This window comes from Hyperoodon ampullatus, assembly GCF_949752795.1.
Source record: "Hyperoodon ampullatus genome assembly, chromosome: 4".
NCBI lineage: Eukaryota > Metazoa > Chordata > Mammalia > Artiodactyla > Ziphiidae > Hyperoodon > Hyperoodon ampullatus.
Window position 1 is genome coordinate 123,777,702 of NC_136917.1, and position 24,129 is coordinate 123,801,830.

Consider the following 24,129-nt stretch of genomic DNA (forward strand, 5'->3'; position numbering starts at 1 on the left):
TACCTAGAAACAAATGACAATGGAGACACGACGACCCAAAACCTATGGGACGCAGCAAAAGCAGTTCTAAGGGGGAAGTTTATAGCAATACAATCCCACCTTAAGAAACAGGAAACATTTCGAGTAAACAACCTGACCCTGCACCTAAAGCAATTAGAGAAAGAAGAACAAAAAACCCCCAAAGTTAGCAGAAGGAAAGAAATCATAAAGATCAGATCAGAAATAAATGAAAAAGAAATGAAGGAAACGATAGCAAAGATCAACCAAACTAAAAGCTGGTTCTTTGAGAAGATAAACAAAATTGACAAACCATTAGCCACACTCATCAAGAAAAGAAGGGAGAAGACTCAAATCAATAGAATTAGAAATGAAAAAGGAGAAGTAACAACTGACACTGCAGAAATACAAAAGATCATGAGAGATTACTATAAGCAACTCTATGCCAATAAAATGGACAACCTGGAAGAAATGGACAAATTCTTAGAAATGCACAACCTGCCAAGACTGAATCAGCAAGAAATAGAAAATATGAATAGACCAATCACAAGCACTGAAATTGAAACTGTGATTAAAAATCTTCCAACAAACAAAAGCCCAGGACCAGATGGCTTCACAGGCGAATTCTATCAAACATTTAGAGAAGAGCTAACACCCATCCTTCTCAAACTCTTCCAAACAATATCAGAGGAAGGAACACTCCCAAACTCATTCTACGAGGCCACCATCACCTTGATACCAAAACCAGGCAAGGATGTCACAAAGAAAGAAAACTACAGGCCAATATCACTGATGAACATAGATGCAAAATTCCTCAACAAAATACTAGCAAACAGAATCCAACAGCACATTAAAAGGATCATACACCATGATCAAGTGGGGTTTATTCCAGGAATGCAAGGATTCTTCAATATACGCAAATCAATCAATGTGATACACCATATTAACAAGCTGAAGGAGAAAAACCATATGATCATCTCAATAGATGCAGAGAAAGCTTTCGACAAAATTCAACACCCATTTATGATAAAAACCCTGCAGAAAGTAGGCATAGAGGGAACTTTCCTCAACATAATAAAGGCCATATATGACAAACCCACAGCCAACATCGTCCTCAATGGTGAAAAACTGAAACCATTTCCACTAAGATCAGGAACAAGACAAGGCTGCCCACTCTTACCACTCTTATTCAACATAGTTTTGGAAGTTTTAGCCACAGCAATCAGAGAAGAAAAGGAAATAAAAGGAATCCAAATTGGAAAAGAAGAAGTAAAGCTGTCACTGTTTGCAGATGACATGATACTATACATAGAGAATCCTAAAGATGCTACCGAAAAACTACTAGAGCTAATCAATGAATTTGGTAAAGTAGCAGGATACAAAATTAATGTACAGAAATCTCTGGCATTCCTGTACACTAATGATGAAAAATCTGAAAATGAAATCAAGAAAACACTCCCATTTACCATTGCAACAAAAAGAATAAAATATCTAGGAATAAGCCTACCTAAGGAGACAAAAGACCTGTATGCAGAAAATTATAAGACACTGATGAAAGAAATTAAAGATGATACAAATAGATGGAGAGATATACCATGCTCCTGGATTGGAAGAATCAATATTGTGAAAATGACTCTACTACCCAAAGCAATCTACAGATTCAATGCAATCCCTATCAAACTACCACTGGCATTTTTCACAGAACTAGAACAAAAAATTTCAAAATTTGTTTGGAAAAACAAAAGACCCCGAATAGCCAAAGCAATCTTGAGAACGAAAAACGGAGCTGGAGGAATCAGGCTCCCTGACTTCAGACTATACTACAAAGCTACAGTAATTAAGACAGTGTTGTACTGGCATAAAAACAGAAAGATAGATCAGTGGATCAGGATAGAAAGCCCAGAGATAAACCCACGCACATATGGCCAACTTATCTTTGATAAAGGAGGCAGGAATGTACAGTGGAGAAAGGACAGCCTCTTCAATAAGTGGTGCTGGGAAAACTGGACAGGGACATGTAAAAGTATGAGATTAGATCATTCCCTAACACCATACACAAAAATAAGCTCAAAATGGATTAAAGACCTAAATGTAAGGCCAGAAACTATCAAACTCTTAGAGGAAAACATAGGTAGAACACTCTATGACATAAATCACAGCAAGATCCTTTTGGACCCACCTCCTATAGAAATGGAACTAAAAACAAAGATAAACAAATGGGACCTAATGAAACTTCAAAGCTTTTGCACAGCAAAGGAAACCATAAACAAGACCAAAAGACAACCCTCAGAATGGGAGAAAATATTTGCAAATGAAGCAACTGACAAAGGATTAATCTCCAAAATTTATAAACAGCTCATGCAGCTCAATAGCAAAAAAACAAACAACCCAATCCAAAAATGGGCAGAAGACTTAAATAGGCATTTCTGCAAAGAAGATATACAGACTGCCAACAAACACATGAAAGAATGCTCAACATCATTAATCATTAGAGAAATGCAAATCAAAACTACAATGAGATATCATCTCACACCAGTCAGAATGGCCATCATCAAGAAATCTAGAAACAGTAAATGCTGGAGAGGGTGTGGAGAAAAGGGAACACTCTTGCACTGCTGGTGGGAATGTGAATTGGTACAGCCACTATGGAGAACAGTATGGAGGTTCCTTAAAAAACTAAAAATAGAACTACCATATGACCCAGCAATCCCACTACTAGGCATATACCCTGAGAAAACCATAATTCAAAAAGAGACATGTACCAAAATATTCATTGCAGCTGTATTCACAATAGCCCGGAGCTGGAAACAACCTAAATGTCCATCATCAGATGAATGGATAAAGAAGATGTGGCACATATATACAATGGAATATTACTCAGCCATAAAAAGAAATGAAACTGAGCTATTTGTAATGAGGTGGATAGACCTAGAGTCTGTCATACAGAGTGAAGTAAGTCAGAAAGAGAAAGACAAATACCGTATGCTAACACATATATATGGAATTAAAAAAAAAATGTCATGAAGAACCTAGGGGTAAAACGGGAATAAAGACACAGACCTACTTGAGAATGGACTTGAGGATATGGGGAGGGGGAAGGGTAAGCTGTGACAAAGCGAAAGAGAGGCATGGACATATATACACTACCAAACGTAAGGTAGATAGATAGTGGGAAGCAGCCGCAGAGCACAGGGAGATCAGCTCGGTGCTTTGTGACCGCCTGGAGGGGTGGGATGGGGAGGGTGTGAGGGAGGGAGATGCATGAGGGAAGGGATGTGGGAACAGATGTATATGTATGACTGATTCACTTTGTTATAAAGCAGAAACTAATTAAAAAATAAATAAATAAATAAATAAATAAAAAGAATACCCCCCCCCAAAAAAAGAAAATATCAAAGACCAATCACAATAATGAAATTGAAACTGTGATTAAAAATCTTCCAACAAACAAAAGTCCAGGACCAGATGGCTTCACAGGTGAATTCTATCAAACACTGAGAGAAGAGCTAACACCCATCCATCTCAAACTGTTCCAAAAAATTGCTGAGGAAGGGACGCTCCCAAACTCACTCTATGAGGCCACCATCACCCTAATACCAAAACCAGATAAAGATACTACAAAAAGAGAAAATTACAGACCAATATCACTGATGAATACAGATGCAAAAATCCTCAACAAAATACTAGCAAACACAATCCAACAACACATTAAAAGGATCATACACCATGATCAAGTGGGATTTATCCCAGGGATGCAAGGATTCTTTAATATACGCAAATCAATCAATGTGATACACCATATTAACAAACTGAAGAATAAAAATCATATGATCATCTCAATAGATGCAGAAAAAGCTTTTGACAAAATTCAACACCCATTTATGATAAAAACTCTCCAGAAAGTGGGCATAGAGGGAACCTACCTCAGCATAATAAAGCCCATATATGACAAACCTACAGCAAACATCATTGTCAATGGTGAAAAACTCAAAGCATTTCCTCTAAGATCAGGAACAAGACAAGGATGTCCACTCTCGCCACTATTATTCAACATAGTTTTGGAAGTCCTAGCCACGGCAATCAAAGAAGAAAAAGAAATAAAAGGAATACAAATTGGAAAAAAGAAGTAAAACTGTCACTGTTTGCAGATGACATGATACTATACATAGAGAATCCTAAAGATGCCACCAGAAAACTACTAGACATAATCAATGAATTTGGTAAAGTTGCAAGATACAAAATTAATGCACAGAAATCTCTTGCATTCCTATACACCAATGATGAAAAATCTGAAAGAGAAGTTAAGGAAACACTCCCATTTACCAGTGCAAAAAAAAGAATAAAATACCTAGGAATAAACCTAGCTAGGGAGACAAAAGACCTGTATGCAGAAAACTATAAGACACTGATGAAAGAAATTAAAGATGATACAAACAGATGGAGAGATATACCATGTCCTTGGATTGGAAGAATCAATATTGTGAAAATGAATATACTACCCAAAGGAATCTACAGATTCAATGCAATCCCTATCAAACTACCAATGACATTTGATGCGAAACTAGAACAAAAAATCTTAAAATTTGTATGGAGACACAAAAGACCCCAAATAGCCAGAGCAGTCTTGAGGGAACAAAACGGAGCTGGAGAAATCGGACTCCCGGACTTCCGACTATACTACAAAGCTACAGTAATCAAGATAGTATCGTACTGGCACAAAAACAGAAATATAGATCAATGGAACAGGATAGAAAGCCCAGAGATAAACCCACGCACCTATGGTCAACTAATCTATGGCAAAGTAGGCAAGGATATACAATGGAGAAAAGACAGTGTCTTCAATAAGTGGTGCTGGGAAAACTGGACAGCTACATCTAAAGGAATGAAATTAGAACACTCCCTAGCACCATACACAGAAATAAACTCAAAATGGATTAGAGACCTAAATGTAAGACTGGACATTATAAGACTCTTAGAGGAAAACATAGAAAGAACACTCTTTGACATAAATCACAGCAAGACCTTTTTTGTTCCACCTCCTAGAGAAATGGAAATAAAAACAAAAATAAACAAATGGGACCTAATAAAATTTCAAAGCTTTTGCACAGCAAAGGAAACTACAAACAAGACGAAAAGGCAACCCTCAGAATGGGAGAAAATATTTGCAAATGAATCAACGGACAAAGGATTAATCTCCCAAATATATAAACAGCTCATGCAGCTCAATATTAAAAAAGCAAACAACCCAATCCAAAAATCCAAAGAAGACATACAGATGGCCAAGAAGCACATGAAAAGCTGCTCAACATCACTAATTATTAGAGAAATGCAAATCAAAACTACAATGAGGTATCACCTCACACCAGTTAGAATGGGCATCATCAGAAAATCTACAAACAACAAATGCTGCAGAGGGTGTGGAGAAAAGGGAACCCTCCTGCACTGTTGATGGGAATGTAAATTGATACAGCCACTATGGAGAACAGTATGGAGGTGCCTTAAAAAACTAGAAATAGAGTTACCATATTACCCAGCAATCCCACTACTGGGCATATACCCAGAGAAAACCATAATTCAAAAAGACACATGCAAGGGGCTTCCCTGGTGGCGCAGTGGTTGAGAGTCTGCCTGCCAATGCAGGGGACACGGGTTCGTTCCTCGGTCCGGGAAGATCCCACATGCCGTGGAGTGGCTGGGCCCATGAGCCATGGCCGCTGAGCCTGCACGTCCGGAGCCTGTGCTCCACAACGGGAGAGGCCACAACAGTGAGAGGCCCGCGTACCGCAAAAAAAAAAAAAAAAAAAAAAGACACATGCACCCCAATGTTCACTGCAACGCTATTTACAATAGCTAGGTCATGGAAGCAACCTAAGTGTCCATCAACAGATGAATGGATAAAGAAGATGTGGCACATATATACAATGGAATATTACTCAGCCATAAAAAAGAACGAAATTGGGTCATTTGTAGAGATGTGGATGGATCTAGAGAGTGTCATACAGAGTGAAGTAAGGCAGAAAGAGAAGAACAAATATCATATATTAACACATATATGTGGAACCTAGAAAAATGGTACAGATGAACCGGTTTGCAGGGCAGAGATTGAGACACAGATGTAGAGAATAATCGTATGGACACCAAGGGGGGAAAGTGGTGGGGGGGAGGGGAGAGGGGGGTGGTGTGATGAACTGGGAGATTGGGATTGACATATATACACTAATATGTAAAAAATGGATAACGAATAAGAACCTGCTGTATAAAAAAATAAATAAAATTCAAAAATTCAAAAAAATATATTTTATTGCTAAAAAATGCTAATTGTCATCTGAGCCTTCAGCAAGTCATAATCTTTTTGTAATAGTAACATCAGAGATCACTGACCACCGTAACAAATACAAAAATAATGAAAAAGCTGAAATATTATATGAGAATTTCCAAAATGTGAAATAATGACACAAACTGAGCAAATGCTGTTGGGAAAATGGTGAGTATAGACTTGTTCATGCAGGGTTGCCACAAACTTCTATTTGCCCAAAACCCCACAGTATCTGTGAAGCACAATAAAACAAGATATGCCTGGTTCTCTTTCAATATCCTCAAACGGGGCAAATGTTCAACATTTATGAACAGATTTGATTTTTTAAAATAGCTAAAGTCTTGAGGGAAACAAAGCTGGGGAATAAGACAGATGATCAATAGGTATTTCTATTTGTAGTCAAAAAATAAGTTCTGACCACAAATAATGAGACTGATTTCCTTCAGTGTCTCATAATCTGATTTTGAAGGAAATTCCAAAGAATTCCTGCTACATACTGAATTGTGTAGTTCCAACCCCCTACTCCTCCAATTCATATGGTGAAGCCCACATCTCCAAAGTGACTGTATCTGGAGAAAGGGTTTTAAAGAGGTAATTAAGGTTAAATGAGGTCATAAAGGTGGGGCCCTAATCCCACAGGCCTGTGGCCTTCTAAGAAGTGGAAGAGTAAAATATTCCCCACTCTTTCCCCTGTCCCTAATGAGGACAAAGTGTGAAACCTAGAAGAGAGTCCTCACCAGAAACCACACCCTGCTGGAACCTTGATTTTGGCCTTTCCAGGCTCCGAAACTGTGAAAAAATAAATTTCTGTTGCTTAAGCTACCCAGGGTATGGTCTTTTGTTTAATCTCATTACTGTACAGTCTAAACACATAGTTTGGATGTCAATATACTTCAAAGTTAAAATAACCAACAACTCCAAAAATGTGCATAAGCCTTATACAAACACAATGCCGTATTACTGAAATAAGCATAACAAGGAAGTTAATTCTACGTACCAGTAAATTAGACATGATGGATACTCATTAATTTATTAAGTAGTGTCAAATGGATATAATGAATCCTTGTTGTGGCGCTGTTGGGATATTTCTGCTGTAATTAATGACAAAAACCACAGCAGGAGCCCCCAAACAGCATCATAACAAGGATTCATAATATTTAATTTTCCCAAGTAAAGTAGAAAGTCACATTTTTTAATGGAATGATAATATATTCTGTTTAGAAATACCTATGGAACAGGGAAGTTTAGTTCAAGAATTCTTCCATTAAGTTAAAAAAATATATACTTTAAAAAAGACTCACCCAAGCTTCAGCATATTGATCATGTCAAAGTTCACTACATCAAACACCTTCATTGCTTTATCATCACCCACGGAACAGAACAATGCTCCCTCAGAGCTAATTGCAATACTCTCAATAACTCCTATTTAAATAAATCAAATTAAAACATTCTAGTAAACACCAATGAAATGGACATAATTGAAAGAAAAAATTTTTTAAAAGAAACTTTAATCAGTACAGTTTAAAACAGAGTCAAAAAAAAAAAAAGTGAAATTCTTACCTAGGTGACTGCGAAAATGTTTAACAAATTCAATCCCCTCTTCTATTTTTTTCCAGAATTTAACATGTCCATCATGACTGGCAGTAATAATAAAGTCTGTCCTGCATATATAAAATAGTATTAGTTTATTTCTAAAACAGATCTATGAATCACTTAGTACTCCCAAAGCAATCATTCACTGAGAATCTTGGACTCTTAAATAACAGGTTAAAAAAAAAAAACCTTCCTTCATGCAGACCACTATATCACTATATTAGGGTAGACAGAACATTGCAAAATTTGATGCTCTTTTTTGGATATCATAACAGCTTCTGCTGCACTAATTTTAAATCCAAGAGCTAGGATCAGAATTGAGCTAGAGCTTGACATTAAAAAAAAAAAAAGAAAAAGAAAAAGAAAAAAATCTCACCAGGAATCACTAGATCTTAGGGTCCTTTAATGCTAAAACTACCCTATAGGCAGTCTTTTCATAGGGAAAATGTACTATCTTTCAGAATTTGATAAATAATTAAATTCCAACATACTACTTACATATACAGCAAAATTCAATATAAGTTTGTTTCAGATACTATCCAAGGTATTTTGCTTGTTTATGTATCAAAATCTTGTACAGTATAGCCTCCTCTGTCAGGTATATAAAAATAGAAACCATTTGTTGAAACCTAGTATATGTCAAGTACTCTACATACATTATCTTAGTTACAACTACCTGTACAGCAACTCTATTAGGGTGAATATTATTTACCACCTTTTTAAAAATAAGGAAATAGTTTTACAGCGTTAAATGTATTTGCCACAGGTCCATAACTGGAGAGCAGCATTCAATATTGGGTCTGCCTAACTTCAAAATCTAGGTTTCTATAAAATCTTCAAAAATCTTTCTATTACAGCCTGCTGACTTAGGTTAAACAAAGAAACTTGGAGTGATAGAATGCTAGTCCTACATGCAGCTTTATACACTGACAACTTTGGACTAGGAAAACAGAGTTAATATTTGGTTAAAATTATCCCATAAATGAAATATAAAGATTTTATTTATTTATTTATTTACTTATTTATTTACGGTATGCGGGCCTCTCACTGTTGTGGCCTCTCCTGTTACGGAGCACAGGCTCCGGACGCATAGGCTCAGTGACCATGGCTCATGGGCCCAGCTGCTCCGTGGCATGTGGGACCTTCCCGGACTGGGGCACGAACCTGTGTCCCCTGCATCGGCAGGCGCACTCTCAACCACTGCGCCACCAGGGAAGCCCAAGATATTTAATTTAAATCTTTAACTGTCTCCAAGAGATCAAGAATAGACTGATCCAAAGAGCAACAACTCATCTTCTTCTTTCCATGCTCACTGCCAATATCATCCCAGCCACCATCATATCTCATCTAGGTTTCTGTATTAGCTTCCTAACTGCTCTCTCTGTATCCATTCTTGCTCTATTTGAATCCATTCATCTCACCACAGCCAGAGTGATCTTAAAAATATATATATATATATATACACATATATATATGGTGTTACTCTCCCAATCAGGTTCAAATTCCATATAAGAAATAGAAAACCCTCTGGGGTTTAGTCCTTGCCTTTTTCCTCCAGCCTCATCTGCCATTTAACCCCTCTAAACCTGCTTCCTTTTCTGTAAAATGTAGATGATACTACCTTATAAGATTGTTAAGATAAATGAAACAATTTATGAAAAAGCCTTGGCACTATACCTGGACATAATATGCACTCAACAAAGAGCAGAATATTACTATTATTATTATTATCCTTCTACAAATCCCTATTCAGCTATTTTGAAGGTCCTGTGACATTTCCAGAATGTCTTAGATCTCACCATTTTCCCCATTAGTACTGAAGAGGCCAGCTACCAATTACTATCATCTTAACTAATAGACTCTTCTTCATGGAAGCTCAGACACTACCTGGTTCATCCCCTTTTGGCATTTATCTCCAAAAGACATGTACATAAACTAGGGAATTTTGTCTTAGAGAATGCATTCCTTGTATGATATAGGAAAGACCACGTAGGTCTTTATTTAACATAAACTATTACAAAACCTATGGAATGAAATAGAAATCCTTAATATCCTAAAACTACTTCTACAAATCCATCTCAAAACTGAAGCATTTTAAAAAAGGATAAACTTCTCAGAAAAAAATTAAGATGTGATAGACTTACTTGGTGCACACCACATGGGTGATAACATCTCTATGCATGTAACTGCGCTCATACATGGATGCACTGGGGAGATTATCAAGATAGACTCTTTCAAACTCTAGAACTAAGGAAAAAAAGTAAAGAAAAATCTTTTTTAACAACTGGAATGCTATTTTGTATTTTCTTCTAGATTTTAATTTCTCTCAATTCACGTATAATGAAAAAAAAATCCAGTGTCAGTTACGTCAGTTGTAACTTATTTCACAGTACTGAATAGCACCATTATTTAGTTGGTCATAACAGGTTCTCAAGTACTATATAGATGCTTAACTGTTCCCAGAACTTAAGAGTTGAGTGGTTCTGGTTAATATAAAGGTTCCATTAAAAACCAAAAATCTTAAAGTTTCATGAAAATGTCACAACCATATTTCTAACCATGTAGATCCAATTATTATTGCTCATTTAAATAAGTAATAAGAGGCCAGTGACAATCTAGAATGTCTCAGTTTATCTTGAAGGCAATGATCCTCTTTGAAGTCACTGGTACTAGGTTTGAAACAGGTAAACACGATAAATCCTTAGATTTTTGGAGCTGAGAAAATCCTAGAGAATATCCAGTTGAGTGCTTCTCAAAACTTTCCCAAGGGTGAAACATTTTTAAGAGTGGTAATCTGAGGAAATATTTCATTATATGAGCTATGAAAAATTTCACTAGTAAAAAATGCCATTATACTTGTAACCAACAAAACAATCCATGATGGCCAAACACGCCTATAAAAAGTTCCTAAATTAAGCATGACTGTTTCATGGTTTTTCGTAACTACCATATAGCAGACTCAAACTTGTGTCAAACAAATTACTTTTCCCTTCATTTTCAGTAACAGAACCCCTGTTTTTATATGGGAATACTGACATCCAGCCACAAGATCTTTCTCACCATCTCTGCAATTAGGTGTGACCAAATGCTAATGAGATAAAAGTGAAAGTGCTGTGCAACAGTCAAGAAGTCTCCTTGAAGAGTTGTGCCCTTCTTCCCTTATTCAGTCCTACAGCTGGGAACTGGGAGATAAGCACTGTTAATTCTAACAAACACTAAGGACAAAGATGAGGTCCATACCCTAGTGATGTTTGGGCAGGAAGTTGGAAAGAACCTAGGTCTCTTTGGAGCCTCCACACCAATCCTAGATTGTCTACTTTAGGACTTTCATCTTTTTAATGTTACTGTCATATTGAATTTTTCTGTAATATGCAGCTAAATTTAATCCTATCTGATGCATATTCCTTTTGCTGTTTGTTAGTTCACTTGTTGAACAGATATTTATTGAAAACAAACTAGGTTCCAAGAGACATGGACATAAAGAAGAATTAACACGTAGTTCCTGTCCTTGAGAAACCATCAGTTTAATTAAAGGTAATGCCGTATCATCATTTATAGTGTCTTTCTGAAAATGTGTACAAAAGTCCAATGTCCAAAGAACATGTTAAAGGGGACGGTTCCATTTCTATAAAGTTTTAAACCCCTGTCCTTTTAGATAAAATCGTCAATGATATTTTTCTAACATTTCATACCTGTTTTTAAATTTCAACTTTTTCTTCAAACTGAATACACTACTGACTGGCTTAAATAGAATGAACATCTAATTGTCTCAATTGTATCAAGTTTATAAGCTTTTTGTCTCCTAATGCTAATATCAGCATTTTGATATTTTTGGATTTTTCCATTCCCTCCACTCATTTCCACAAAAAAAGGACATGAAATCTAGTGCAAGAAAATAATTACGAGTATAAACATTATAATATTCAATCATTCAATACTTATTGAGTATCTGCTATATGCAAAGCACTGTACCAAGCACTGGAGCAAAACAGGCATGTTCTTTGCTCTTATATGTTTACAGTCTTAACAGTGAGGAGAAACATTAATCAGACAATCACATGAATAAATATACAATTAAAAATGTAGCAAGTGTAATGAGGAAACAATTGCTATGGAAACATTTAACAGAAAGACTTAGTAGTAAAAAAAAAAGGTAATGCACTTTAAGGGTGTTAATGTACAATGTTCAAAAAAGTCGGATACATAAAATTGGAAGGCTACCTATAAATTCAGTGTGACAAACACACCTCAGATTTAGGATCAATGTGCTTTAGAAACCTAGCCCAGACTGGAAGAAGTCACAGGTTTCCCAGAGGAGGTGATAGCTGAGCTGAGTGTTAAAGGTTGAACAATAGTAGGCTAAGTGAAATGGGTGAGGGAAATTATTCCAGGCAGAGACACCATGACAGCCATGCAGGCATTCACAGGAGAAAAAGGGCATGCCCAATTCTCAAGTGTTTTAAGTATGGCTGGAGCACAGAGTAAGAAAGAACTAGAAGGTTTTGGTAGAGGGAAGTAATGGAAATGCGCTGAGGGAGGTAAGAAGAAATCATATCAAGAAGGACCTTGTATGCTATGTTAGGGAGTTTGGACTTTGTTTTGAAAATAATGAGAAATCACTTAAAATTTTTAAGTAGGGAGAGTAATAAGGATTTGAACTTTCAGAAAGATCACATTTTAATGGTCTTATACGTTTAAGGAAAAAATTTCAAAGAACTTGAAAAATAAGAAAATTTAATCTGTCCCTTTCACCACTGCCCACCCCCCCCCCCGCCCTTGTTTGGACCACCCTTTTTAGTTGATAAAATTTTGTCACTAATCCACGTTAGTGGAAAAATGCTTCAGGCCATGGTATGTCACGAGTATGGTTTGAAAACCACAGACCTTGGTTTTTAGATGAAAGATTTGTGATCCAGGAAACTTATGTAACTATGTCAGAAAACTCATTAGTGGAAGAGTCAGGATTGAAATTATCTTTACCTATTCTTTACCACTCTAAATAGGCACCGCCTGCCCCGGCGGCCCAACACACTACACCACTCTTGAACTGAAAACCTTAAATAGAACCAGTATTCTTATCCACGTCTGCTAAACGGGGTTAAAAATTCCAACCTCATACGGCTGCTGTACGGATTAAATGAGAGGCGCCAAACACGTAAGTACCGGCATAAATTAGCTTTAGCATCCATTGTAACAAATCAGAGATTAATTGTGTTAGATATTATCAAAAAGACGCTTTACTCAAACCAAATAACTATTTCGGGAGTAAAGAACGGCCAGAAGTGAGAAGGCGACCCTCTGTTCCGAGGGCACAAATCCTCCGTTTTGGGGTCTGGCTTGAACTCTCCTACTCGGGGGACACAGCATTCCAACCTGCCCTGTGCCTATCTCTGTAACTACCTTTCCTCTTCTTGACCAGCGTTGCCTCTATAGGTAAGGGCCCAACCCAGCGCTCTTCATTTTCTTCTTCGTTCTCTTGGGCCACAGCCACTACCAGCTCTCCCTCGCCGAGCTTCCTTTTTTCAGGTTCCTCCGGGTCCCGGTGCCTTCTCCTTCTCAGCTGTGACTCGCTACCACCTTCGGCCGCCATGTTGTCCGAATCGTCAGAAAAGGCGCGACACCCACAGCTCTGCTACCAATCCCGAAGCAGCGGCGCGGCCTGTTTGTCAGCGGCCGAGCAAGTTCCGGGATTGGCTGGGAGAAGAACCAATCAGCAATCAGCGCGCGCGGGTCCTCGGCCGCGGAGCCGCGTCTCCGGTAGACTGAGACGACCTGAAGTCCGGGGCTCTGCGTGGTGGTAAGCGATGCGCCGGGGAGAGCGCCATAACGGTTGAAACTTGCCCCGGGGTTGGCAACTCCCAGGATATGGAGTTGCAGCCCCAGTGGTGGGACCCTTGCCTCCGAGGAACTGAATACCTAACGTCCAGCTAGGCCTTGAGTCCCGTTCTTTTCCGGCTCTAGAATCCCACCTGTTAGGACAGAAAGACACAGGGGTGGGGAATTGAAAGAATTGGTTAACTTGCGGGCTTCCCTTCAGGTGCTCCAAACATGTCTTTTTTCCTGAGCTTCTTGTTTCTTTCACACAGTCTCTGAAGAAGGTAGTGAGCGCTTGTTACTGTGGGGCGTGGGGCGTGGGGCGTAGGGGGTGGGGAGGGATTGGGCAGAAAACCAGTCATGGCTGGTAACCTAAGTGGCCCAGGCAGGACCATTCACCCTTCTGCCTTCATTCTGGTCTAGGTTTCCATCTCTTAATGGCCTTCTGGACTTAAACTCTCTTCTTTAAAAAAAAAAAAAAATTTTTTTTTTTGTGGTAAAAACACAAAATTTACCATTAAAAATTGAGGTATAATTGGCATATGTTATATTAGTTTTAGGTGTACAGCATAATGATTCAATATTTGTATATATTGCAAAACGATCACCACAGTTAGTCTGGTTAACATCCATTACTATACATAGTTACAGAATTGTTTTTTTCTCCCCGTGGTGAGAAATTTTTATGTTTCCTCTCTTAGCAATTTGCAAATATGCAATACAGTATTATTAACTGTACTCACCATGCTGTACATTATATTCCCATGACTTACTTATTTTACATTTGTACCTTTCAACCCTCTTCACCCATTCTCCCCCACCCCTGCAATCTTCGGCAGCCACCAATCTGTTCTCTGTATCTGTGAGCTTGGCTTTTTTGTTTTTATTTTTTTTTTAGGTTCCCCATATAAGTGAGATCATGTGGTACGTCTTTCTCTGTCTGACTTATTTCACCTAGCGTAACACCCCCAAGGTCCATCCATATTGTTGCAAGTGACAAGATTTCATTCCTTTTTATGGCTGGATAAAATTTACCTATCCATTTGTTATCTGTCTATATTACACTTTCTTTATTCATCAGTTGATGGACGCTTAGGTTGTTTCCATATCTTAGCTATTGTAAATAATGCTGCAATGAGCATGGGACTGCATGTTTCTTTTTGAATTAGTGTTTTTGTTTTCTTTGGATAAACACCCAGAAGTGGAATTGCTGGATCATATGGTAGTTCTATTTTTACCTTTTTGAAGAACCTTCATTAATTTCCCATAGTGGCCACACCAATTTACATTTTCACCAGCAGTGAACAGAGGATACCTTTTTTTCCCACATCCTGGCCAACACTTGTTTTTTCTTATCTTTTTGATAATTGCTGTTCTAACAGGTGTGAGGTGATATCTCATTGTGGATTTGATTTGCATTTACTTGATGGTGTTGAGTACCTTTTCACATAACTGTTGGCCATCTGTATGTCTTTGCAACAATGTCTGTTTAGATCTTTTCATTTTTAAATAAGATTGCTTTTTGGCATTGAGTTGTATGAGTTCTTTATGCATTTTGGGTAGTAACCTCCTATCAGATATATGATTTGCAAATATTTTCTCACATTCAGTAGGTTGCCTTTTCATTTTCTTAATAGTTTCCTTTGCTGTACAGAGGCTTTATAGTTTGATATAGTCCTACTTGTTTATTTTTGCTTTTCTTGCCAAACCCCCAAAATCATTACCAAGATCCATGTCAAGGAGCTTACCACTTATGTTTTCTTCTAGGAGTCTTGCGGTTTTAAGTCTTACATTCAAGTCTTTTAACCATTTGGAGTTAATTTTTGTGTATGGTGTAAGATAGTGATCCAGTTTCATTCTGTCCAGTTTTCCCAACACCATTTATTGAGGAGACTGTCCTTTTCCCATCATATATTCTTGGCTCATTTGTCATAAATTATTTGACCGTATATGTGTGGGTTCATTTCAGGGCTCTTTATTCTGTTTCGTTGATCTATGTGTAAAATTTACAATCTTAATCTCTTCTTCTTTATCCAATAAATATAACTTGTCAAATGCCCTCCATAAAACACTGCTTCCAAAAGCCTACTGAAAGCCTTCTGGTTGCCTATTTCAAACCAGATAAGTCTCTTCTTTACTTTTGCTTTGAGGTGGATCCCAGATACAGGGAAGTAACTGCCCATAGGAAATACTTCTTAAAGGTTTTTTTTTTTCCCCTAAATTTTAAAGATTTCCATTATTTGACACATCCTACCTTGGAAGTCTCATTTCTTCTTTGTCTTCTGCTCTAATCAGACCAGTTTCTTTTGTGTCTCACAAATTTTACATGCTCATACTTGCCTCCAATCTTGTTTCTAATGCCTTAAGAGCATCTCCACAGCAAATCTAGCCTTCACCTTTACAACTTCTCATAATCATTATCATTCTAGGGAGTTAGTACTGTGTACTGAGCAAAGCCATTCGTTCTTACAGGTAAATTTCTTTGGTCTTCTCTATTGTGAATTCTGAAAGCACTTGCAGCCTTTGTTGTATAATTTATCACATCATAGCACTTCTAACTACCTGAAATCGTATCAGGTATTTAGTTGTCCATTTGTTTATATTGTCTCTTTTCAGTGAAAATGTATGCTCCATGAGGACAGAGACTTTTTCACCTACACAGCTAGAACCATAGTGTCTGACGAATGGCACACATTAAGATAATGTGTTGGATAAATGAATACAACTTAGAATTACATGGGTACTTTCTGTTACTTGATTTCATGTACATTACTCTTTTTTCCAATGATAGTATGAGGTTCTTTAATTAGTATTAGGTCTTGGTATTAGATCTTTTAAGTTTGTATGCCATAGTATCCCTAAATATAGCACTATTGTTCTTTAGTAAATGATTCGAAATTGTAGTACCAACTGAGGATCTCAAAAGATTGACTTGTTCTCTTTACAGAAAGGTAGATTTAAGGATACAAATTGTGGGGAAAGGATAAATTTAAACCCTTAGGCGATTTTATTTATTTGTATTCTAATGCTACATTGAGCTGCACATTCAGCTAACTTGTTGAATATCTATATACACATACACACACAGACTTTCACATTTTGCATACTGATAATGTATTTTATTGGTTAGTATTCTACAAAGCAGGGAGAGTTCAATTTGCACTTAATTTCTAAATTAAGGTATATTTAAAACAAATATTTATATAATGTTAGAATAATTTTAAGCAAAAAAGTCAAAAATTGTTAATGACTTTATGGCTTTGTGAACTTAACTATATCTTTTGTATGTAGCAAGGAAGATGTTTAGTGTAAACATTTTTGGATATGGCATAAGTTATTTAACCAGCTTTCTACTAGTTGACGTTCAGTGTTGGCTATTAACATTAATATTAATGTTAATAGCCAATACTGATATAGTTCTTTATATGCTAGGCACAGTTCTAAGAGCTTTACGTATATTAACTCATTTAATTGTCATAACAATCCTATAGAGTAAGTAATATTATCTTCATTTTACAGATAAGGAAACCAAGGCACAGACAGTTTAAGTGACTTGTCCAAGGTCATACAGCTTGTAAGTATTGAAGCCAGGATTTAAACCAAGACAGTCTGATTGAAGAGTTCACTCCCATAAAGTTTTTTTATAGATAATGTTGCAGTAAGCATACCTGTGTAGACTTATGCAAATGTATCTATCTGTAGGATTATTCCTAGGAGTAGAATTTCTGGGTCAAAAGATAAATGCATTTAAAATTTTGATGGATATTGCTAATTATCCTACAAAGGGATTGGTCTACAAACAGTGCATACCTTTTGTTCTACACTCTTGCCAATATTGTTTTTTATTAATTTTTTCATTATTGCTAATCTGAATGAAAAATAACTTGTTTAATTTGCATTTTTATGACGTATGAGTAAGGATAAGTGCATTTTTCTATATTCAAAAGGTAATTTTTTTTAAATTCCGCATTTGTGTTCTTTGCTCATTTCTATTAGATTGTTTTTATTGTTTGCCTTTTTATTGCAAATACCATACAGATGTGAAAAGCCCCACACAAAATAAATATAAAGTTTATAAATTGTTATAAGGGCGAACACCTTTATCACCATGCAGATTAAGAAATAAAATTTTGATAATCACTTCGGAAGTCTCTCCATTTGACCCATCTGAATCAGAGCTCCCCATCTCCTTTTACCTCCTATCTCCCTCCCACCAAAAGTATTGGGTTGGCCAAAAGATTTGTTCGGTTTTTTTCCCTACGATGGCCCTATAGCGCTTAGTTGTCTTTAACTTCATTTGAAACAGTTTTGTTAGATTGTATTGTGACAGCTGTCATATCTACGTGCATTTAAAAAAAAACTTAACAAAATTGGTGAATTTTTGTGTAGCCATTTTAATATTGAAGATGGAAGAAAAAAAGCAACATTTTTGCATATCATGCTTTATTATTTCAAGAAAGGTAAAAACGCAACTGAAACACAGAAAAAGATTTGTGCAGTGTATGGAGAAGGTGCTGTGACTGATTGAACATGTCAAAAGTGGTTTGTAAAGTTTCGTGCTGGAGATTTCTTGCTGGACGATGTTTCACAGTCAGGTAGACCAGTTGAAGTTGATAGCAATCAAATTGAGACATTGAGAACAATCAACGTCATACCACGCAGGAGATAGATGACATACTCAAAATATCCAAATCAAGCGTTGAAAATCATTTGCACCAGCTTGGTTATGTTAATTGCTTTGATATTTGGGTTCCACATAAGTTAAACGAAAAAAACCTTGACCGTATTTCCCCATGCGATTCCCTACTTAAACATAATGAAAACGTTCTATTTTTAAAACAAATTGTGACAGGTGATGAAAAGTGGATACTGTACAAAATGTGGAATGGAAGAGATGGTGGGGCAAGCTAAATGAACCACCACCAACCACACCAAAGGCTGGTCTTCATCCAGAGAAGGTGATGTTGTGTATTTGGTGGGATTGGAAGGGAGTCCTCTATTATGAGCTCCTTCCAGAAAACCAAACAATTAATTCCAGCAAGTACTGCTCCCAATTAGACCAACTGAAAGCAGCACTCGACAAGAAGTGTCCCGAATTAGTCAACAGAAAATGCATAACCTTCCATCAGGATAACACAAGACCGTATGTTTCTTTGATGACCAGGCAAAAACTGTTACAGCTTGGCTGGGAAGTTCAGATTCATCTGCCATATTCACCAGACATTGCACCTTCAGATTTCCATTTATTTCGGTCTTTACAAAATTCTCTTAATGGAAAAAATTTCAATTCCCTGGAAGACTGTAAAGGCACCTGGAACAGTTCTTTGCTCAAAAAGGTAAAAAGTTTTGGGAAGATGGAATTATGAAGTTGCCTGAAAAATGGCAGAAAGTAGTGGAACAAAAGGGTGAATATGTTGTTCAATAAAGTTCTGGGTAAAAGTGAAAAATGTGTCTTTTATTTTTACTTAAAAACCAAAGGAACTTTTTGGCCAACCCAATAATTAATAGCCTGACTTTTATAGTGATCACTTTTTTAGTTTTTTTTTTCTTTTATGATTGGTTGTTGGTTTTTTCTTATTAATTTGTGGGCACTCATTATTCATTAAGGAAATTAGGTCTTGGGTGCCAAGTATATTACAAATTTCTTTCTTAAGTTTTTAGGTTTTAAATTTTAACTTTTTAATGATATCTTTGTCCATTTGGAATTTAAAAAATTTTATACAGTGATTTTACTTAGTTTTGTCTAGAAAGGCCTTTCCTAATCCAAGATCTAGAAAATGTTTTCTCCCTGTTCTTTTTTATGGTTTGGATTTTTTGAGGGATGGAGGAGTAGTATAAAGATTGAGACATATATCTAGGCTTATTTTTCCCCACAAATACTATGCATTTGTTAAAAAGAATGAGGGAGGTGTGTATGGGCCAAAATATACCTGAAAAAAAAAAAAGCAGTGTATATCATAGGTCTGTAAATGTGTGACTCTAGAAAGGCTTTGTATTGTGTTCCATTGTTCAATTGCCTGTCTATGTGCTGATTGAACACTATCATAATTAGTATTGTTTTTAAATAAGTTTAACGTGGTAAGTCAAGTCTTCCCATCTTAATCTTCATGAGGGTCTTGGCTGTTTTTGGTCATTTGCACATCCATATAAATTAGAATTAGTTTGTCAAGTGCCACAAAAACAAACAAAAACTCTTAGAATTTTGAAATAAGATTGAATAGATCAACTTGGGAGGAATTTACATCTTTACAATATGGAGTCCTCCAATCTATGACATATCTATTTACGTTTTAAAAGCTCTCTGTTGATAAGTCATAGATTAAGCAGTATAAAATTTAAGTTCCATATGAAAGAAGTATTTTTGGGGGGTGGGTTATTCTGGTTTGCATTTGGTGTTGTGGGATAGACATCCTCATTTTTTTTTTATTGCTCTGTCCACCTCCTTATAGTTACCCAACATTGAATCTTATGCCATCAGACTGTACCACCGATCATTTCTCCTTGCAGCAGTTATCTAGCAGGATTATGTCAGGTTCCTTCATTCCTTGAAGATTTTTAGCTCCTCTCCTGCAATACTGTTGTAATTCTTGGTGATTTTAATATCCATATAGATGATCTCTCAAATAAACTGGCCTCTCTTTTTCTCGACCTCCTTTTCTCCAGTGGTTATATTCTCCATCTTATCTTAGCTACTGACTCCTCTGGTCATACCTGAGAGACTTTGTCATTCTTTCACTTTGTCTCTGTCTTCACTTATGCTGTTACACTATAGAGGAAAACACACAACCATGTTCTACTTTCACTTTAAATTAATGACTACTAATCTCAAGTGGGCATTTAATGTTATCTAGTAATCCTACTATTTTACCCTCTTCCACTCTCTTATATATCTATTTTATACATTTTTTTGTTCTTAAATCTCCAATGCTTTTTCCCCATCTTCATTTATAGCTGATGACTTTAGTTACCATTTCATTAATAAAAGAGAAGCAATCCAAGTAGAACTTGCACAAGCTCCTACCAACACATTTATTCACCTACCTGTCTGTATCTGTGCCCCTAATATTCTGCCTACCTTCCAATTAAAATGGATGAACTGTATGTATATCTATCTTAAGCCAACCCCTCTACTCGTGTATTAGATCTAGTTCTTCTCTTTCCTCTCCTTTCTCTTCAGCATCAGCAATGTTTGCGTCTCTTACTGTATCATATAAAGATGCTGTATTTCCTCCTAACTTAAAAAAGAAAGCAAAAAACTCCACCCCATATCGCACTACATCTGGTACCTCACTTCTCCTTCCCTTTAGAGAAAAAAATTCTTGAAAATGTTTTATGTACTAGATATATCCAATTCTTTGCCTTCTATTCTCTCTTGAGTCTACTTCAGTCAGGCTTTCACTTCCACCATTCTCCTGAAACTACTTTTATGAAGGTTAACAATGACCTCCATTTCTGTTATTTACTTTAATGAAATTGTGTGACAAGTTACTCCAAAACTTATGTAATAGGAGTGGGGCAGGCATGCAGCCATTGGGGCACGACTATTAGCATGACGGTTAGAGGTCCTGCTCCAGCAATGGTCAGTCTTGCAGTGGTCCTCGCGGCAGAGAGTGCAGTATGAGGCGGACTGTGGGCTTCTCCCCAGACCCTCGGGCTTCAGGCTGGTGGGTGAGCTGGGGGGCCCAGGGACAGGCTAAGGGCTGTGTCCCATTGAGCTCCAGAGCCCTCGCCCTGGCCACCCACTGGCCGGGCCCAGGCCTTGAAGCAGCAGTGAACCTCTGCCCTATCCCTACTTCCTCGACCTAATGGTGGTGGCAGTCTCCATCCATTGCAGTCCGAGGAACCTGGTCTGGATGGCCTGAGGAGCCTGAGGGCAGGTTGGGTCCTGGGCGCCTTGCTCCCTCAGTGATGATGGCTGGGCAGGGTCTGGGGACCTGACCCTGAGGGCGCCGCCAGCTGAGATATGTCTTTTCAGCCAGGCCTGGGCACTGGCGGGAGGGCCCAGACTGGGTGCAGGATGGACGCTCCTGGGCAGGATAACTGGCCTGCTCCTGGGCAGGATACACAGGATACACGCCCCCACACAGGGGGGCAGGATAACCTACTTCTCTTAGCCAGGGCCTGGACCTCAGAGGGTGAAAGTTGAGCCTTGGGACCTTGCCCTCTCTTGTCAGAACAGAGAATAACGTTTGTTTTGTTGGAGGTTTACCGGAACATCGTGACCTGACCATGACCTGACCTCAAGAACAAAGGACCTGACTTGAAGAAGTCTAACCATGCCCATCTCTCACCTTTCCTATAAAAGGGCTTTGCTGAAACTTTTCAGGGAGTTCCGGGTTTTTAAGGATGAGCCACCAGTCTCCTTGCATGGCCCTGTAATAAACCTTTCTCTGCTCCAAACTCTGACGTTTTGGTATTGTTTGGCCTCACTGTGTGTCGGGCACACAGACTTGCATTCATTAACAGAGATGTAAAACAACCATTTATTGTGCTCAGCGATTCTTGCATCAGGAGTTCAGACAGGACACAGCAGGGACAGCTTGTCTCTGCTCCACAACGTCTGGGTTATTATCTAGAAGACTCAGAGCCTGGGGGCTGAATCATCAGAAAATTTGTTCACATGCGTGTCTGATGGTTGATGCTAGCTTTTGGCTGGGAACCACAGTTCCTTTCAGTGTAGGCTTCTCCAAGTGGTCCCTTTATTTGTGCTAGTTTGGGCTTCCTTATAGCATGGCTGGGATGCAAATGTGAGTATTCTGAGAGAGAGAGAGAGAGACAGATGTAAGCCTTTTATGACTTAGTCTTGGAAATCATGTGACATCGCTTTCATTGTATTTTATTCATATAAGTAGTCAGAAAGGCATACTCAGCTTCAAGGGGGAGGGTAAAGAGGCTCTGCCTCTAGTTGGGGAGTGACAACCTGAAATATTGCTGACTATTTTTGGAAAATACAGTCCCTTATCCATATTGCCAAATAAATTGTCAATTCTCTGTTTTTGTCTTATTTGACCTATCACTAGTAGTTGATAGTTCATCACTCCTTCCTTGAACACTGATCTTGGATTTCAGGATATCATAATCTTTTTTTCCTTTTACCTTATACGTCACTCCTTCTCAGACTATTTAGGTCACTCCTTCTCAGACTATTTCCTCATCTCTTCAGTCTCTCCAGGTCTGGAACTCTTCTCATTTCTATCTGTACACTCTTCCTTTTCTGATCTCACCTAGCCTCATGGCTTTAAATATCTGTATGGGGGTGACTCTCAAATTCTAGCTCGAAACTTTCCCATGAACTGCAAACATGTATATCCAGTTGCCTAAATAGCAGCTCCACTAATAGACACCTTAAATTTAGCACGTCCTGAACTGGATTCTTAATTAGCATCACCTCATGCCTTGCTGAATCTGTTTCTTCTGTCATCTTCCCCATCTCAGTAACTGGCAACTCCATCTTTCCAATTGCTTAGGCCCAAACTTTTAAAATAATAATTGATTCATCTCTTTCTTTGACACTCTATAAACAGACGGTTAGGAAATCCTTTTGGCTCTATCTTGGAAATATATTTAGAATTGGACATTTTGTACTCTCTCAATATTATCCTGGTCCCCATCTTACTTGGATCATTGCAGTAACTTTCTAACTGGTTTTCCTACTTCTCTCCTTACTGGCTGTAGTTATCCAGAGTTATAATGTTAAAATACAATTCAAATCATGTCATCCCTCTGTTCAAAACCCTCTAATCACTTAACATCCCAGCCTATGTCGTTAAAATGACTTGCAAAGCCCACATGATCTCATCCTTATTATCTCTCTGACTTCATCTTGTATTCTCTGCTTTACTCTGCTCTAATCACCGTGGCTACTTTACTGCTTTAGGACATAGCAGTCATGTTTCTTCCCCAAGGCCTTTGTACTTACATTTCCCTCTGTCTGGAGCCTCTTTCCCTAAATATCCACATGTCTTACTTCCTTCTCTCCTTCATGTTTTTGCTAAGTTGTCAACCTCTCATTGACCTTATATGATCACCTTATGTAAAATTACATTGCCCCTGTCTGAGCACTCCCTGTGTTTCTTCCTTGTCTTGCTTTCCTTCATTGTACTTACAAATTATTTGATATGCAACACTATATATATATATTTTTTTTTTGATATGCAACACTATATTTTTTAAATCTTTTTATTTTATTTATAGCTTCTTTATATTTGTTTTAATCTTTTTAGTTTATTCTGTTTTCCTCACCTAGAATGTAAGCTCCATGGTTGGAGGAATTTTTGCCTATTTTCTTCACTGTTACATCGTTAGCGCCTAGGTGAGTATCTGACAGGTAATGGGTATTCAACAAGTATTATTAAATGACTATTTTTTACTTTAGTTTTTCTTACAAGGCTAAGAAAATCACAAGGCAC

The 24,129-nt window shown here is 37.6% G+C and overlaps 1 protein-coding gene across 1 annotated transcript in view; it reads right to left on the bottom strand.

Annotated features, from left to right (window-relative positions):
- Positions 1–13,513, bottom strand: part of PPWD1 (peptidylprolyl isomerase domain and WD repeat containing 1) — a 33,759-nt gene extending 20,246 nt beyond the window's left edge. The window contains exons 1-4 of the mRNA XM_079701733.1: positions 13,307–13,513; positions 10,051–10,153; positions 7,874–7,974; positions 7,615–7,735 (exon numbers count right to left, since the gene is read on the bottom strand). Of these exons, the coding sequence (XP_079557859.1) occupies positions 7,615–7,735; positions 7,874–7,974; positions 10,051–10,153; positions 13,307–13,496 (515 nt within the window). The 5' untranslated portion in view covers positions 13,497–13,513. The remainder of the gene's footprint in view (positions 1–7,614; positions 7,736–7,873; positions 7,975–10,050; positions 10,154–13,306) is intronic.
- Positions 13,514–24,129: the final 10,616 nt, after the last annotated feature.